The sequence below is a fragment of the Semicossyphus pulcher genome, unplaced genomic scaffold, assembly GCF_022749685.1.
Source record: "Semicossyphus pulcher isolate SPU_LCO1_2020_fin unplaced genomic scaffold, fSemPul1.0.p SCAF_7, whole genome shotgun sequence".
Taxonomy (NCBI): Eukaryota; Metazoa; Chordata; class Actinopteri; order Labriformes; family Labridae; genus Semicossyphus; species Semicossyphus pulcher.
In genome coordinates, this window is record NW_027211748.1 from 962648 (window position 1) to 981639 (window position 18992).

At 41.6% G+C, this 18992-nt stretch overlaps 1 protein-coding gene across 1 annotated transcript in view; it reads left to right on the forward strand.

Annotated features, from left to right (window-relative positions):
• Positions 1–18992, forward strand: part of LOC138611472 (phospholipid phosphatase-related protein type 4-like) — a 128669-nt gene that overhangs the window by 35165 nt on the left and 74512 nt on the right. The window contains exons 2-4 of the mRNA XM_069684615.1: positions 14426–14611; positions 17867–17996; positions 18264–18459. Of these exons, the coding sequence (XP_069540716.1) occupies positions 14426–14611; positions 17867–17996; positions 18264–18459 (512 nt within the window). The remainder of the gene's footprint in view (positions 1–14425; positions 14612–17866; positions 17997–18263; positions 18460–18992) is intronic.

Sequence of the window (18992 nt, forward strand, 5' to 3'; positions counted from 1 at the left end):
CTGAATCGGACCTGAAGACTATGAATTTCTTCTACAATACGAAACCCAGTATGGGCCCCGGGGTTGAATTATGGAAGACCGTAGTATTGATAAACTCCGACGTTATTGGTTTTGCTTTTGGTACTGAAGAAATTAAGAATTAAGAATTACATTTCCTCTTTATTATTGCTACAAAAACGTTATCTTGCACATATAACCAACCCTTTTTAGATCAAGAAATTGGTCTGTGATGCATATTCCCAATCCAGAAGAGAAATCCTGTGTGTGAGGGGCGGGGGATGCTGACTCTCACACACACAACAGCACACACACACACACACACATACACACACACGATCATGGTATTGACGATGGCGGAGAGAGCTAAACATTCAAAAGCGTGGTTACACTTTACCAGAGTGGATGCCAACAATGCTCGTTGCCACAAGTGCAACAACACTTTTCAAACATGGAGCCAATATGTTACGGTTGCGGTCCAACAATGACGAGGTTATGTTGTCATAACAACAGTAAGTTGCACCAGCCCTGGCTTTGGGCGACCCTTCCCTCTGTCCCATGGTTCAGCATGCAAGTGATCCGCGGACCAACGTAAAGTTTAACATAATGATGTGAATTACAGTTTTACTTCCGCTAAATCCCTATGCAGAGTTACAGTGAAAAGAGACAACACAACGTGATGTATTTTACTCTGATGTACAGTTATTAGAGGTGTGGACTTGATGTAGCGAGATGCAGAAGTTGACGATTGTGCATCGATGCAGTGACAGAACTCAAATTCAGGGGAAATCAGCAGCTGCTGCAGCGTGAGCCTTACATAGCGCTGCAGATAGGAGTGTATCAGACCACGGATATCTGCTCTATAACTGTAAAAAACATAGCTTTTAATATTTCTATGTGAGGTATGTGTATTCCACTGCGCATTGGCTGCTTTTTATCAAACAGGGCTTCCACTTTTCTACTTTGACTCTGATTGTGTTGGCCTTTATTAAGTACCAGCTGGTGGATGCTTGTGATTATAACTGGTCACTTAACGTTAGTGACTGATGTATTTGTTAACCCAACGGTATTACACTAAGACCGTTTCATAGAACAGTGCTGGGTCCAAAAGCTGAAAATGAAAGCTCACCGTTTGTTGTCTCATTGACTCACACAACACTGCACGTGCCTGTTTTATTTTGCTGCTTTTGTAGCTTGGATTTTGAAAAGTGCTCTAAAAGGTTATTATTATTATTGTTATTATGTACTCACGTAAATCAGGGGTGTCAAAGATACGGCCCGCGGTCCAGATACGGCTCGCCAGGAGGTCTCATCAGGCCTGTGAGAAATTTGGGGGGACAGGAAGTGGGAGGGAAAAAATATAAATATTTAGACATATTTATATGACATTTATATTGATATATATATATATATATAGACTGGCGCAATTACGCACAGAGATCGCTCAATTCATGGCGCAGAGAGGAAAGCGAGTGGCAGAGTAAGATAAGCCCGACAGGGTTGTAGATCTTGCTTTTTCAGTGGACATTACAGAATATTTGAATATGATGAATGCAGAGTTAACATCACAGAGTACTATGACAGCGTTTGTGCTTTCCAAATGCAAACTGACTCTGCGGCAGACGCAGCTGGCAATGTCAAGTAATAAAGAAAATTCAGGATCCAATACAATGTATATTTTATATGGAGATGCATCGTGAATCTTTTTTTTTTTTTGCTGATCCAGAAAATGATCCGATCCGTGACTCAAAACCGCAGCTACATGAGAAATATATCCTACTTAAATGCTATGTGCGGGCCTCGGCACCTGCCTTGTGGAAATTCCCATGAGCACTGAGGCTAAATTAGGAATTTACTACCTAGTGAAACTGCTACGTTTGAGCCTAGGCCCCAGCCGCCGAGCTGACAGTCAGCATGGGCACCTCAACTCTCCTATTGAAGATTGTTATCCTACCAACATATTGCAATAAAAAAACAAAAATATTTGACTGCTCTAGACCCAGCAACCCACCTGATATGCGATGATAAAATTATGCAGCAAAACTGTTTCAGATACTGGATTGCAGGAACTTTAGGCAGCCAAGATCTCCTTCTCGGGACAGGCCACGGCTCAGGCTGAGATCATTCAGCTTTAAGGGGTACCAGGATCTTGTCATTGGTTTGCAACCATCAATGAACATGCCTACTGCCTGCTACTGCACAGCATTAACTACACAAGCACAGAATAAGGAAAAGGGCTTCTACCGAATTAGGCTGTATATCCTTTTAGAACCTCTTTTGCTTGGAGATCATCGACTACTTCTGGGTCGTTATGGCAGACTGAGAGTTTTTAGACAGCATAGACCTGCTAGAAATCCTTTCACTAAACCAGTGATAATAAACTGACAAAGCATCTATTAGGGTGATTTGATATAACAAAGAGTACAGTCTAGACCTGCCTTTATTGTTAAGTGTCTTGAAATAACTTTGGTTATGGTCTGACGCTGTATATATCAAATTTGATTGATCAACTGACTTTTAAGAACAGCGTTAAAATAGACACATCAACAAATCTTTAGTCAGCAGATTCTTAACTGCAGAACAGAATCTTTACCAGATATATGTCATGCCTCATATCAGAATGAGAGCAGTTATTTATTAATTTATTTGTTTTTTCTCTTTAATTATTATCAATATTTATTTTTTAAATAAATGTATTCATTATAAATCGCATGAAAGTGTGAAATCAGTGCAGCTCAAGTTGCCTGCACCTGAACGAGCTCACAGGTGTCACTCCTTTTATTTTGCATGTTAACAGGATAGAGCCTTCATACTTCTCGTATGGGGGGTTATGTTTTCAATACCACATATTTCATACCACATATTTCAAAACCATACAGTCTCCGTTATTTTTGGCTGATCGCCGTGGTCAGCCCTACAAACGGGTCTGTATGTGACTGACTGACTGACTGACTGACTGAGTGTGTCACGGTACTTTCACAGCCGAAGAGAGAGAGAGTTGCGACATTGCAATGGCAGATCATGAAGCATATTGGACCTCCACTGACGCGACTCTCTGTCTATGCGGCTCTGGATACTTTGTTTGGGGAGTAGACGAGGCTGCTCCTCCGCTGCTCGTCGGCTGTCCTCACCTACGTCCGCGGCGCGCATCTGCTTTCAAACAAGTTGTCATCGGCCTCATAAGGACAGTCCTTGTAACACATTGACCTGATGCAGTCAGCCACAAACTAGATGACTAGGTGACCTAGTCTTGTTACATTTGATACTAACTTTTGGTACTTAAGAGTTCTGTCTTTGTTGCTGTGGTATCAAAACAGGTATCGAGTATCGGTATCTTTTTTTTTTTTGTTTCACTAATATTGTATCGAAGTTTAAAATTCTGGTATTGTGACAACCCTAGTGTCAGGCAAGTCTCAAGCACTGCTGCAGCGCCAAAAATCTAGAGAACAGGAGGCTCACCTATTTTTCCCGCAAGCCTGCTGTTCTCAGGCAAATTTAACTGTGAAAATAATATGTGGAGAGTCACATTGACCTTGTATTAACAATATCAATGTCCGTATGCTTTAAAAATAAAGGTTGCAACACTCCATCAGTTGAGCAGGCGCTTTTTCACTTTTTATTTATAAAGCCAAGAAATTCAAATTGTTTATGGCCTTTATTAATGTCTGTATAAAGTCATTTAGAAACACATGGCAGGAGCAGCCCAGCTGCAGCCACAGCCGACACGCACGTGTAAGGCAGTTATGCGATACAGCTGTCATGTGCTGCTCAGATAGGCAGTGTGAAGCCACTCTGAGAGTGAATAGAGAGTAGTGGATGTCCTGTTTTCAAAGCTGCTTTTACACTACATGTCACATTCAGCCATTCACACACACATTCATACACTGATGGCAGAGGCTGCTATGTAAAGTGCCCAACTGTCAATCAGTTATCACATTCATACCCGTTGGCTATGCCCCTGGGAGCAATTTGGGGTTCAGTGTCTTGCCCAAGGATACTTTGACATGTAGCCTGACGGAGCTGGGGATCGAACCTCCGACTTCCGATTGAAAGACGACCGACTCTACCACTGAGCCACAGCCGCCCGCCAATTTGTGTTTAGGCAGTTAATTTTTAAGGCCAAAAGATCCCAACTAGTTAACTAGTAAGGTCCAACAGACCCTAGCTAGTGTTGCTAGTCAGCATTTTGGCTCTTACTAGCTAACTAGCAAACACTGAAGCCTCACTAGTTAACCAGTAAGGTCAACCTCAAACAACCTCAGGTGTAACTAGTTACCATTTTGGCCATTACTAGTAAACTAGTGAATATTTTTGAACTTCACTAGCTTACTGGTAAGGTCAAAAAGGCCTAGTGTAACTACTGGACTATTGGGCCACTAGTAGCACAAGTGCCAATAGTGGACTGCATGCAAATGAAGCAGGCGGGATAAGGATCTTGATTGGTCAGAGATCAAACTGTGTGCTGAAAAGCCTCAAAAGGTCAACTGAATCATGGAGAACTAAACTTTAGCAGCAATAACTCACATTAATAAATCATTAAGAACAATTTTCTAATCCAAAATACCTTGCACAATCACAAAATAATCCCACATGTATTTAATTGCAGTTTTCAGTTCTACCAGTTGCTGATATAATTTTATCTTATCACATTATCATAAACCAGTAATTGATTTTATGACACAATACAACATTCTTTACATTCACACAAACACATACTTAAAAAATAAACAATTTGCAATAGTACTTGACATTATTTGCAGCATCAGCAGTCAGTATTGATAAGATTTTTTTTTTTATTATTGTTGGTGTCTCCCTGATATCAGTTACACAGGGCCTTCTCAACAGCAGTGTCTTCATGACCCTCCCTTGTGAGTGTGTTTAGCAGTATGAGAGACAGACAGCATTCTCATATCATAATATTTTAAGGTTGATTTAATAATTACTCTTGATACTTTTGTCATAATTTCAAAGATGCCACAGCTTATTTTCCTTTATTGCTCAGCTTGTAAGTGAACACATTATGTTTGTTCATATATTAGATTAGATTGTTTAAAAAATATGTTTACAATGTTTATACAGTGAACTATTTACATATTTACATCGTTGAATATTTTCTGCAGTATCTTTAGCTCTTGATTCTGTAGCTTGCCAGGTTTTTGCATATTGAACTAAAAATCACCCAATCGAGTGTCTAACCCGAGCCCCCCACCTCTGATATATATACTCACAACAGAAAATGAATACATTTTTTTGTTCTTCACTGTTAAAAAGGCAAAATAACTTTTTTGAGACTTTTTAATACCATTCGTTTCATTATTGCCACAGTAATAATGGGTGGACTTCTCGCTGGCGAGCCAATAGGAAGGTTCAGTTTATGCCCATATCCCTCCTACTAATTGGCATTAACTGCAACTAGTGTAACTAGTGAGTATTTTGGCTTTCACTAGTTAACTAGTAAACATTTTGAGCCTTACTAGTTCACTAGTAAAGTCAATAAGACCCCAACTAGTATGACATTTGTGCCCCTACTAGTTAACTAGTATCTAATTTTGAACTAGTTAACTAGTAAAGTAAAAAATCTTTAATGTTTACTAGATAACTGGTTTGGTCCATAAAGAGATTCGGCTCTTACTACTTAACTAGTAAACATTTTAAACCTCTCTAGTTAACTAGTAAGGTCAAAATGTCTTCCACTAGTGGATATTTTGACCCTTACTAGTTAACATGTAAGATATTTTACTACCTACTAGTTAACTAGTAAGGCTTTTCAGCATTCAACTAGTTAACTAGTGCTGTCAAAGCCTGAACTAGTAGAGGAGACAAATGTTTTATATCAAGGATATAGAAAAAGTGCTCAAAGGGCTTTCCATATTCACTTCAGTCCGTACATCAACATTCATATATCATACAGTGACCTGTGTGTGGTTTCTCGTGCAGGGACACAAAGGAAAGAAAGAAGTTAAATATGCAGCCCGATCCAGTCTGGTTTATGTGAGAAGAACTGAAATGACTGAAATCCGCCGTGTAAATAGCAACTCGACTGCCTGCAGGTGTATCTGTCTCTTAAAAAGAGAATGATAGCTGACACTGATTGGTTTGATTCATGTTATACTGAAATAACACGTATGAATAATCCAGGGACAAAATATAACCAACCTCACTGGCTTAATATGGAAATACTGATAAACCCTATACCTTTTCAGATTGTTCAACGCCTCAACATTATAAGCAACAGAGTCAGAAAAGTAAATGGGAAATGGACTGCCGTTATATTGCACTTAACATTTCTGTCACCCTTTCACACACACCCACACGCATTCATACACTTATGGCAGAGGCAGCTATTCAAACTACCCTTCAGTACTGATCTAATCACATTCACACATTCACATTAATAACTATGCCTTCAGCAGCAATTTGAGGTTCATTATCTTGAAGACACTTGGACATGTGGAGCAGGAGCTGGGGACCGAAGCCACTTCACCAATCAGCGGGCCATTGCTCTAGCTATAAGTGCCCCAGAAAAGTACTTAAGCATGCTAATATACAGCTATTTATTATTCCATCCTCCGTCATTCTTTTTTTTTTCTCAAATGTGTTTATTGAGCTTTTTTCCTTTTTTGTAAATTAACGTAATAACATGACATAACATAGCATAATTACAGCAACAAAGCAACAAAACACTCAGTATAACATTGGTCTAGACAGTCTGTTCACATATACATCTCACATACACCCCATCAGTACAATGAATAGGAAACAGCCCACCTCAATCCCCCATGGGAAAAACTAGATAGATAAAAAAAAAAAAAAATAAGAAATGAATACACCCCAAATCACAATTATGAGAGTCTCAGATGACACGGTTGCAGGTACAATGTTATGAGCAAGACACAAGGCAGAAGCCAGAGGCTAGCTGAAGACAACACCTGAAAGCACTAAAGCTACTGTCGAGCTGGAAAAGTGGAGATATGGGGTCCAAATGTCCATAAACTGTCCCTCTGAAGAGTAGACAGGTCAGGTACTCAAGGGGAAAACATCCCATAATTATCTTGTGTCAGTTTGATTTAGTAGGGGGTTTGTCACTTATCCAGGACAAAAAGATGTTCTTCCTTGCTGCATATGTGAGGATATTATACAGTCTGGCGGCAGTAGCATCCACAATAGCATCTTGACTGGGATAAAGATCAAAGAGAGAGGGTCCATGTGCAACACAACACCAAATATATCTTCCAGATCTCGCAAGACATCCATCCAATATGTTTGAATTTTTGGCCAAACCAGATGCAGTGAGTAGAGGTTCCTATTGAGATTTTACATTTTAAACATGCAGGTGAGAGTTGAGAGTTCATTTTATGTCTTTTGTTAGGAGAGATTTGCAAATGGTGAAGAATTTTAAATTGCAGCAATCTGGCGCGGTTACACACGGATATTTCCTTTGTTTGAGTCCACATCTTAGTCCATCTATCCTCGTCAATATCTTTACCAATTTCACCCTGCCACGCCTGCATAACATCCTGCACATTTATTACATCAGTCTGACTTATAGGTCCCATATTATGCAAAATTCACTTTGGAATGGTTTTCTAACAATAATATGCGCCCCCAGCCTGTCTACAAACCCCCCCGAAATGAGAAAAGTCCATCCTCTCCTCTCTTGCTTGCTCCACAGAAAATGTGTGCTGAAACAGCCCGATTGCAGCTTTTCCCTACATGACGTCATGAAGGGCAAAAACACCTCCTCCAGGTTGGTGACCCCGCCCCGGATAAATGTTTGGTCTGCCCCCTGAAACTTCCTCACGGGCGTTGCTCCGGTAAAATAAACATGGCGAAGGTACGGGCAAAGCACGGCAGTTGCTCTGTTGTTGGCTGCACAAACGAGCACAGGAGTCTATTTTTACCTCCTTCGTCTGAGGTTATGTTGCTTTACTGTATAGGCCTACCGAGCGTGATAGCCTGTTGAATGTGGTTTTAGCATAGCAGCTAAGGTAAGTTACTGTTGGTAACATAGTTTCCTTATACTACTTTAAAACCCGTTACCACCCGTTACCACGACCCGTCATCGCGATTACTACATTTGCCCTACAGTTACGATGATAACTTTATGTTGTCACTCATGTGTCACATCGTTGGAAAGCTACGAACAAGCTCAAGATTTGATTGATATTAACCATTAAAAGATCCAATCACCACAGCGGATGCAATCAACGGCAACAGAACATAAACAAACATTTACAAAATTGACGTAACTCACCGATGAAGGCTCGCTGTATTCCACTGATGCATATTATTTTCATAAATTCACTCCTGGTACATCACTAAAGGTCCAGATGATATAATCCAGTGAAGTATTTAGTCCAAAGGCATTATTCCATCAATAAATATCCATGGATCGCCGTTCGTCGTTACTAATCGGCCGTCAGAAATGCCGTATTTCCCCGTGTATTTACTATAATAACTTCATATTCCCTTTGAAGTGCCGCTCCGTTCCGCTATCAAAGTGGAAGCGAGCTTCTTAGCTTTCTATAGAGATATTTCTCATTCGAACCAATAGGAGCTTCCATTACTGATTCTCAGCCTACAGTAGACAACCAGAGTCGGTCTTGAAGGAAGGTGCCTGTCCCTCTTTGACTGAAGGCAGAGCCGGCCAATAGCAACGGAATTAGCGCATGGTACCGGAGCGGGAGGGGCGTGGACAGGCACAGCTCATTATCATTTAAAGCTACAGACACAGAAACAGCTTATTCTCAGTAGAGCTCAGTAGAGGAAGTTACAGGCTGGCTGAAGTCCAGGAACAAACTGGGTTTTTAGGCAACAGACTTCAAATTGACTGTTCTGGGACCTCTGAGACCTATGTGAACTTGCTGAAAAGGAGTATAATATGGGACCTTTAAAACATTGTAAAAACAAGTAATGGATTTCTTAGCTGGGCCAAGGAGGAGTAATTGTTCAACTGCAGATGTGGTGGTATCAATATTGAGAGTAGTTTTCATGTTTATGAAATCTCAAATCTGCAGGTATTTGAAAAAGTCATGCCTGGGGATGTTATATTTTTCTAGAAGTTGTGTGAATGATAACATGGATGCACCTTGAAATAAATCATGCATCCTCTTTATCCCTCGAGCTGTCCAAGTGCTATACCCACTATCCGCCATGCCTGGTAGGAAGTTAGGATTACCCTTAATTGGAGCCAATGGAGATGTTAGTCCAGACCTCCCTTCAAGCTTTCGTGTTATAAACCATGCTTTAAGTGTAATACAGATTATAGGGTTGTTGTTACAATCGCTCCTGGCTGACTTTAAGTCTTTGCAGGCCAAAAGACCTAACAGAGAGCCTGAGGTCTGTGACTTTTCTAAATTCACTAAGTCAGAAGAAGGATCCTCCTTGACCCATTCTGCTATAAATCTTAAATGGGATGGTAGCTGATGCCATCTGATGTTGGGGAGATCTAGACCACCCTTTGAACTAGGAAGTTGTAGTTTCATCACTTTTACCCTGGGCTTTCTCTTGTTCCAAATGAAGTCACTCAGCCAACCAGCTCAACACCTTGCCTGACAGGAGTAAAGGGAATTATCTAAGGGGAAGTAATCTTACCAAAATATTCATTATAATGATAGAACCTCTACCAAGCAATGATAGGGGAAGAGGAGCCCATCTGTTCAGGTCCTTCTTTATGGAGTCTCGGAGGGGGTTAAAATTAGCCTTAAACATTTCATGAAACAGGGGTGATGTAAATGCCTAGGTACACAAAACCTGTAGTGGACCATTGAAAGGGAAATGAGGGAATGTGTTAGTTCTATCTCTAAGGCTTCCCATTGGCATAGCTAAGGATTTTGAGAAATTGAATTTGTAACCCGAAAATGATCTGAACAGTGTGATTATATCGACAAGACGTGGAACTGAGATTTCAGGCTGCAGCACATAAAGCAAAACGTTGTCTGCATAAAGGGAAATTTTGTGTTGGGTCCCCCTCACATTTATGCCAAGTTTTGCGTGGTCCTGTCTTATGGCATCAGAGAGAGGCTCTAATGCCAAGAGGGCAGCCTTGACGTGTTGAGCGATGAAGTGGGAAATTGTCAGATCTATAGCCATTGGTGATGGTGATTTTTATATAACAGTTTGACCCATCCAATAAAATTCTCTCAAAAATTGAATTTATGTAAAACATTAAACAGGAAAGACCATTCGACACGGTCAAAGCCTTTTTCTGCATCCTATGAAATTACTATACTGTTAGTTTCCTGTGTCTGACAAATATTGATAATGTGCAGAAGCCTCCCAAGATTAAAACTAGAACTTCTACCTTTGATAAAGCCTGTTTGATCCTCTTTAATGATAAGAGGTAGAACTTTCTCTAGACGTAATGCCAATATTTTGGAAAGTATTTTTATGTCCTGATTTAGAAGAGCAATAGGCCTGTATGCTGAGCAGTCCTCGGGGACTTTCCTTTATTATGAACTAATGTAACATCGGCTTCTCCAGTGAGTGGGGGAGGATACCAGTAATGAAAGAGTGTTCCAACATTTCTAAGAATGGGTCTATAAGTATATCTTGAAATTCTCTATAAAATTCACTGCTCAGGCTGTCAGGCCCTGGTGCCCTGCCTGACTGCAGGCCTTTGAGTGCTAACAATTCCTCCTCCCTGGAGATGAGAGCATTTAATTCACATTTTTGGGCATCAGTAATGGTTGGATGGGTTAGTCTCCCTAAAAAGGATTCCATCCTATCTGAGACTCTCTGTTGTTGATCTGATTCATACAACTGAGCATAGAATTGTCTGAAAGTGGTTTTAATGTTTTTGTTATCAAAGTGACGGGTGCCATTCGCATCTAAAATTGAAGGTATCACATGAGGGTCCCTTTTAATTTTGGTCAAATGAGATAAGTACTTACTGGGCTTATCCCCGTATTCATATAGCCTTTGCTTTGAGAAGAGGAGAGCACTCTTAGCCTGCCGGGTTAGCAAAGCGTCCAGAGCAGCTTGTATTGCGCATTTTCTCTGTAAAAGTAACGGGTCCGATGTTGAACAAAGTGCAATTTTAATATCTGCCAGCTCTTTTTCGAGTTTTAGTTGCTGTTCTAATTGTTTTTTACCACTTGTCAGCTGTTCCCTGGCACAGCGAACGTTTAGCCCCCACCCACCCCTCAAACGGTCTCCAAAAGTGGCATTTCATGATTTTTCAACAGTTGTTACGAGTATCGTCGGGAGTTGCACACGCAAACTTATATTTTCAGCAAAAGTGCCCCTCAAATGATCAGATATGATCCCATTAGTTGTGCTAGGCTTGCACTCAAGGCTAGCCAAATTGTGGCAAGCTTGCTAGCTAAACAGAGACAGCAGCATGAGCTCGGCAGAAAAGCAGTGAAAGTTAACGATAGTCTAATTCATTAATAATGCAATACTATAAATGATAACCATAACATAATCATAATTTGTGAATAAAGCTGTGTCATAAAGTTAACTTTCATTAATTATCCCAGGTACCTGCATGTCACGTATGGAGACTCCAATAAAAAGGCTAATGCACGCGATGTATGTCCCCGCCTGAGGCTGCACAGCCATCGGCCACTATCGGAGCCCAGATCCGATGATTATAGTTTTTAATAAGTCCTATCGGGGCCGATTAATCGGCCAAAACAATCAATCGGTCACCCTCAACAACGTACACAATATAGTAGCCCTCTCGAGATTCACAGTCCTGATGGACAAGGCTGATTACTTTATATGCAGAATCTCACGGTAATCTCCATCCGATGTCAGCATCATTGCAGGCACTTTGGCTACTGCTGTCAACAACACTTTACACGCTAGTCGCTGCACTCACGACAGAGCAAGTGTGATTCTAGAGCACGCTGTTGGCTGATGTTAGCAAGCAACTACAGACTAGTAAAATGTTTTTAAAACACCCCTACTCCTGGTCAAATGCCAGAAAAAAGGGCAACAGTGAGTACACTGGACTATGAAAAAAAGAGGAAAAGCTAGGGAGATTTACTTCCCCCAACGCTGATGACCCACGTAACACCCATAGCAGTGTTTCCCAGACATAGAAAAAAAGGAAAAGTCTGTCTGATGTCAAATCAGTGCAGCTTTATATGAGAGCACAGAGTGAACTGTGCATGCAAAGTGTGTTTGTCACTTGCCTGTAAACTGTAAATATGTGCACGACGCTGCCTTCACAGATGTGCCTGCGGGATGATTGAGGCAGTAACGCGAGGTGAGGTCATCATATTTTAGTCATTACTTTTCTTCAACGTTTTCTCTCTTGAGAAATGATCACCCCCTCTTCCCCTCCAGTGTCCCTCTTCTCTCGTTTGCTTCAGGTAAAAGACTTTGAATTTCAGCAGATCATCCATACAGTAAATGAACGATGTAGACAATGCATCTAAAGATTCATGTTCATTATCACTTCTCATTTAAACAGTCTTACCGAAGCAGACAGCCGAATATCGCTCCTTTTTGTGCAGAAGAAGTGTCAAATGACGTGTAAAATGCCCCTTTTTCTGTGAGCGGGCACAGAGAGAAGAAAGCCTGGGTGACACAGAGATAGTTCACAACCACCTTTGTGATACCTGTTATCTCCAACCGAGTTACAGGCAGGCAGATTAGACGTACAGTGGGGGAAAACATGCATTTGAATGCCAACCACTAACTTTTTAGTCTTGTCTTGTCTTGTCTCGTTAACAAAAACAAAACATACATGTCGTCAGAGTTTTTATCATCAATGATGTATTTTTAGCTTGTCAACGTCTTGTCTTCGTCATGGAAAAAACATTTTTCGTCAATATTTTCGTTAACGAAATTAAGAGAGTAAAGTACGTCAATACTTCTGGTATGCTTTTCCAGAGCAAAAGCGCGATCTGGAATTCTGACTCCCCTCGTTTGTACACAATGCTTTTATTTTGTGTTTCCTGGGCCGTTGTTGTTATTGTTTTTTTACTTTATTTGTTAGATAAAGTCACTCACAGGCTCCTTATTGCGGTTCCTGCTTAATTTTCTTTGAAATAAAAATAGTCATAAGTCTCCCGTCGGCCATAAATACATTGGGCCCTATTTAGACAGTGAAAGGCGCACAGTCTAAAGTGCATAAGTGATTTAGGGTGTGTCTGACGCACTTTTGCTAGTTACACAGCGCACAATCTGGGCGCAAAGCGAGGTGCAAGGCTCAAAGAGGTTGGCTTAAGTCCCTGGATTATTCATAGGAGTGTTTTTCGGCATAACATGAATCAAACCAATCAAAGTGTCAGCTGTCATTCCCTTTAAGAGCCTGGTGCGCCTGCAGGCAGGCATGTTGCTATTTACAAGGCGGATTTCAGTCCTTCTTATATAAACCGGACCCCGACCGGCTTATTTAACTTATTTCTTTCCACTGTGTCCTTGAACACGCAGAAAAAAACACGTTACTGTACGATATATGTCGAAGCACGGATTGATGTTAAAGCCACTGAAGAGATCCCACTGCCCAACAGAAACGAACATGAAAAGAGGCACGCTGTGTACATTTATGCACGAGGCACAGCATTAATGATTCAAGGCTCCAGACGGACAGGATCTTCTGTTTATTAAAGTTCTGTGTGCTGACCATCAAAGACAGGTCGGCTTTAAATGTTTATTTACTTATTGTTGCTGCTGGATCACATGGCTGTATCTGTCCGTGCGCAATGGAGACTGGACAGTGTCTTAATATATTTGAGCACAATTGTCGGTGCCAATTAATTTACCTCCTAGTTGTCTGTGTGTGAGTGTGTCTCAGTTTCTGCTGTATTTTAGAGAGCATGCGTCTAAGTGAGCTCTCATTATGGAGAGCCTTGTGTCAGTCTCAGGAGTTTTTGGCCCGTGCATGGCTGGAGTAGGAAGCTCCCTGAGGTGTAGCAGGTGTGTGTGGAGGAGAGCTTGTCCACGTCTTCCTGTCCTTCTCAGCAGATCAGTAACAAACCGAAAGCGATATCATGATATAAGGAGACGAGGGAAACCAAAGCTTGCAGCCTGTCCCTTAAAACAAAGTTTTTCCACTGTATCTCCAAACACGTCACGCCAAGCAGCCGTCACACTACATAGCTAAACAAGAGCAACTCATGACAAGATCTATCACTGTCTGCAGAAACGTGTTGCAGATGTTATATCACTCAGTGGTGGCAAGCATCATCTTCTACGCTGTAGTTTGCTGGGCAGCAGGCTGAAGGCAAATTACCTTAACAGGCTCAATGAGCTCATCAGGAAAGCTGGTTCTGTCCAGGGGGTTGAACTAGAGTCTCTAGTGGAAGTGTCTTAAGAGCGGGACGCTCTGACTTTTCAATAACATGCAATTGTTTTTTTTCTATATCATATCATACGCAATATGACTTTTCAATATCGGGGATTTCATTTATAGCCTGCCAAGTTCCAAAAATGACTTTATCAATTATTTTGTGTTGTTTTTTCTTTACGGTAGATCCCTATCCTGGCCTCCTCTGTTGTCAGTCTTTATTTCCTGGAGCTGACGGACATTTTCCAGCCGGTGCATTCTGGGTACAGTTGTAATGACCGCAGTCTGTCTCTGCCCTACATTCTGCCCAGACAAGAAGTCTGCCCATTGCCTCTGCTCTTCAGCTTGGCCTTTGCCGCTCCAACAGCTACCGTGAGTAAACCATCACCTTGTCTGTCTCCCCACTTGACCTCACAGTTATTTCAACATGTGTCCATATTGATGGATGACTAGTTGACATTGTCAATGACAATGTCTAATAAGGATAACAAGCAGTAGACTCAGTACCAGTGGTTTATAAGCTTAAACTCATATTTTCATCTACGTATATTGCTGTCAAAAATGAATTATCACTGACGTTTGACAAAAGATCCTCTTGCTGGAACCTATGGACAAATGTCTGTTTCTCTATAGTTTTCAAATATGCAAAATATTGCATATATCCACCTGCTCTCTGGACCCCTAAAGCATCTCTCCCCACCGTTTGCCCCATCATAGCAGACATCATAAATGCCTCTCTGTCATCTAGCATGGTCCCATCCAGCCTCAAAACAGCCTCAGTCACACCAATCCTCAAGAAACCTGGTTTGAACCCAGAGGACCTCAACAACTATCGGCTGATCTTCCTTCCTTTCCTGAGCAAAATCCTGCAAAGAGCAGTTGCCGCCCAACTCCAACAACACATGACCAACCATGAGCTCCATGAACCCCTTCAGTCTTTAGGGCACACCACAGCACCAAGCCTGCCCTCATCAAAATCCCCAACGAATCCTCATTCTCCTGGACCTCTCTGCAGCCTTCGACACAGTCTCCCACACTATCCTCCTCACCCGTCTGTCCGACCACCTTGCCCTCACCAACACAGCTCTTTCTTGGTTTCAGTCCTACCTCTCAAATCGGAAACAGTTTGTGACGATCAATAACCCCAGTCAACCAAGGCGTGCCCCAGGGCTCTGTGCTTGGCCCCCTCCTCTTTACCATCTACATGCTCTCACTCGGTCAAATCATTCGCCACCATGGTCTCAACTGTCACTCCTACACTGATGGCACTCAACTCGGCTGTGGCTCAGTGGTAGAGTCGGTCGTCTTTCATTCGGAAGGTCGGAGGTTAGCCAACGGGTATGAATGTGATAACTGATTGACAGTTGGGCACTTTACGTAGCAGCCTCTGCCATCAGTGTATGAATGTATGTGTGAATGGGTGTCATTTTTGGAACTTGGGTGAATGTGACATGTAGTGTAAAAGCAGCTTTGAGTGGTCGCAAAGACTAGAAAAGCGCTATATAGTACAGTCCATTACCAAATCTCTATCTCACCATCCACCCAGCTCCCTCCTCAATCTCTTGTCAACTATCAACTGTCTGCACAAAATAAAAAACTGGATGTCATCTAACTTAGTCAAACTCAACAGCAATAAAACAGAGCTCATGGTTGTGGGTCCCAAGGTGCTGCTCCAGAAGGTTGGAGATCTGCTCCTCTCCGTCGACAGTTGCTCCATCTCTCCATCCCCCAAAGTCCGCAACCTCGGCGTCATCCTAGACTCCACCCTCTCTTTCCAGGCTCACATGGTTACCTAATCTGCTTTTTACAATCTCCATAACATTTCCAGACTCCGGCCATCACTCTCCGACTCCGTTGCAGAGACCCTCATACGCGCATTCATCACCTCCCGCCTGGACTACTGCAATGAAGTCCTGTTCGGGGTTCCCAGCAAATCCCTGGACAAGTTTCTCACCCGCAACAAGCTCAGCATATCACTCCCGCCCTCATTCACCTCCATTGTCCCACATCAACCACAAGTCTCTCCTTTCCCTCGCCCCCCAGTACCTAAAGGACCTCCTCCATCCCTACACCCCATCCCAGAGTCTGCGGTCCCCTGATACAGACCTGCTCTCCATCCCTCACTCGCCTCCGAACTGTAGGGGACCGAGCCTTCAGTGTTGCGGCCCCCACCCTCTGGAACTCTCTGCCTGCAGAGATCTGCAACGCCGCCTCCCTGGATCTTCAAAAACACCTTCAAAACACATCTGTTCACCAAGGCCTTTGGACTATAATTCACCACCTTCCCCTGTTTTCAGTGCTAGTTTTATTATCTCGTTATCTCTTTCTGCTTTATTTGTTTGCTTGTTTTGTTGTTGTCTGTTATTTACGTTTCGTTTCATACGGTTTCGGAACATGCCCATAAAGTTTTGCAGATCCATGTAGTTTGCTTTTGTTTTGCGATTCTGGAGAGAAGCTTGTCAGTGCCTCCACTCTGCTGAGATAGCTTGACAGGTGTTTTACTAGTTTCACTGTCTGTAACACAGCTTCATTCTTTGAACACGCCCACAATAGCAGCTTGTCCAGATATAATAATGCAGATGAAAAGAATTGTAGTGCACAACTTTTCTTCTGGTTCGGCTTACCCACCCCAAGCCCCTGGCCCGGGCCATTGACTCTTATGGCTCTAGCCTTAAAACTGAACTGAGTTGTGTTTGCCTTTTTGCTCCTGTACCTGCCAAAGATAAAAGTAAAGGTTATTTCCAACAATCCCTGTTTTCTTGTGTGCTGCATTTGGGTCAAAACCCACCCCGTCATACAGCAGCTGCCTCAGGAACTCTAGTCTTGAATCCACAAACTCTCTATACAGCACTCCTGCATCCTTAGAGATTTTATCCCACTGTTGTAGAAGATCAATAGTTTCCCTGTTTTTTGCGCATGTTCTGCCTGGTTAGGTTTCTGTCCCCGCCTCCAATACTTATGGAAAGGCATGATTACGACATCAGCTTGTTGCAACTTTAACCAGCTACCTGAATGAGCTGTATGCCATTTAGTGTTTCTTTATCTAACTGTACATCTTTTTGTGGATTACATTTACAAATAACTCTTATTTGCTTTTGCAGTAAAAAAAAGTGAGTATAGTTTTTGTTGACTTTCCATCACTTTTACTGTGAACATCATGGGGCATTTAAATGGCTGAAAAACACAAGAGACTTTCAAAAAAAAGTGCACTTGAATTAGGTGTATAACATTTATAGTCTCAAATTGCATTTTGCTGTCACTTGTGGTGTCTGGTGTTTTGCCACAAGCAGGGCTCAGCCCCTGCCCAAGTGTAACAACTGGCGTAAAACAAAGAATTAGATCAGCTCAAAATAGCCGATACTGAGGGGTTGAAAAAAGCCTTGCTCTGCTAAGGAAAAAAACATTTGGGGTCAGATCAGGACATTCTTACTATAAACACAGTACAGTTAGTAGCAACTTAGTAGTTAGTTTTCAGGTATGATAGTGGGATATCAGCAACAATGAATGTTCTATAAAATAAAAACAAAGGTAAAGTAATATTTAATTTATTCAGCTGATAAGAGAGACAGATTAATCTCGTAATATAAAAGCTGCATTGCCAAAAGTCTTTTTCTGTTTTGTATATAGATTCTGATAGGAGAGGCCATTCTGTACTGCTATCTATCCAGGAGGTCAACAGCCACACAGACCGAGGCCAACATCAACGCTGCAGGCTGTAATTTCAACTCCTACATTCGCAGGGCTGTACGCTTCATAGGTGGGAGGACACATGCTTAATACACAGCTTCTTTTATGCATGATTTAGGTGACTGTAATGAACTACAGAAACTAAAATAAACAAATAACTACAAAGAACAGCTGTAACAGTCGTAAAAATGTAGGTTGGTGATGGTGTGTAGGTTGTAGGTTGGATAGTACAGAACAAAAATACTATAAAATAAGAATTTTAAATTGCAAAGTTGCACAAAATCACATGTTCTACTACTCCTGTGTTTCCTTTTGTAAAATGTATTGTTCTTTACAGGTGTTCATATCTTTGGCCTGTGTGTGACAGCACTGATAACTGATATTCTCCAGCTGTCAACTGGTCAACACACCCCTTACTGGTTGGAAGTATGTAAACCTAACTTGACCCACATTAACATGTCAGCCTGTGATGAAGCTTTCATCTTGGAGGATATCTGCTCTGGACAAGACATTGGGCTCATCGATGCTGGGAGGTAAGAATTTGTTTTACTAAGCGAGAATCGTAGAGGATGTGAGTGAATCACGAGTGTTGGGTTGTAGGTGGGGGTTTAAAGAGTCATTTTTCATTTAGTTTTAGACAACCTAAACACACTTGCACACTTAGAGATTTCTCTGTGGCAGATGAAAAGGGACATGGAGAACATGATAAAGGCACGTACACACACCTGAGTATTTAATAAAAGTCCCGCATGTGTATGTACAGTATATGTGTCTGTAAAGTACAAATCTGTCCCGCACACATCTGTGACTTCCCTGTGTCTGTAAAGTACCTCTGATTATTTGTGGTCAAGCTTCAGAAAGAAGTTAAGCTAGAACAGCTGTTTATATAAATTTGAAGCACATTTATTTTTACTTAAATTAATAGTGAGTATATTGCATTTAGTATAAAGGGTAATGTTGATTATCATCATTATCATTTGTGAAAAAAATATTTTCTGAGAGAAGCATGTTTTTTCTTACTTCCACACTTTAATTGTACTCTCTTCTTCACCTTATTAAGTTTTAA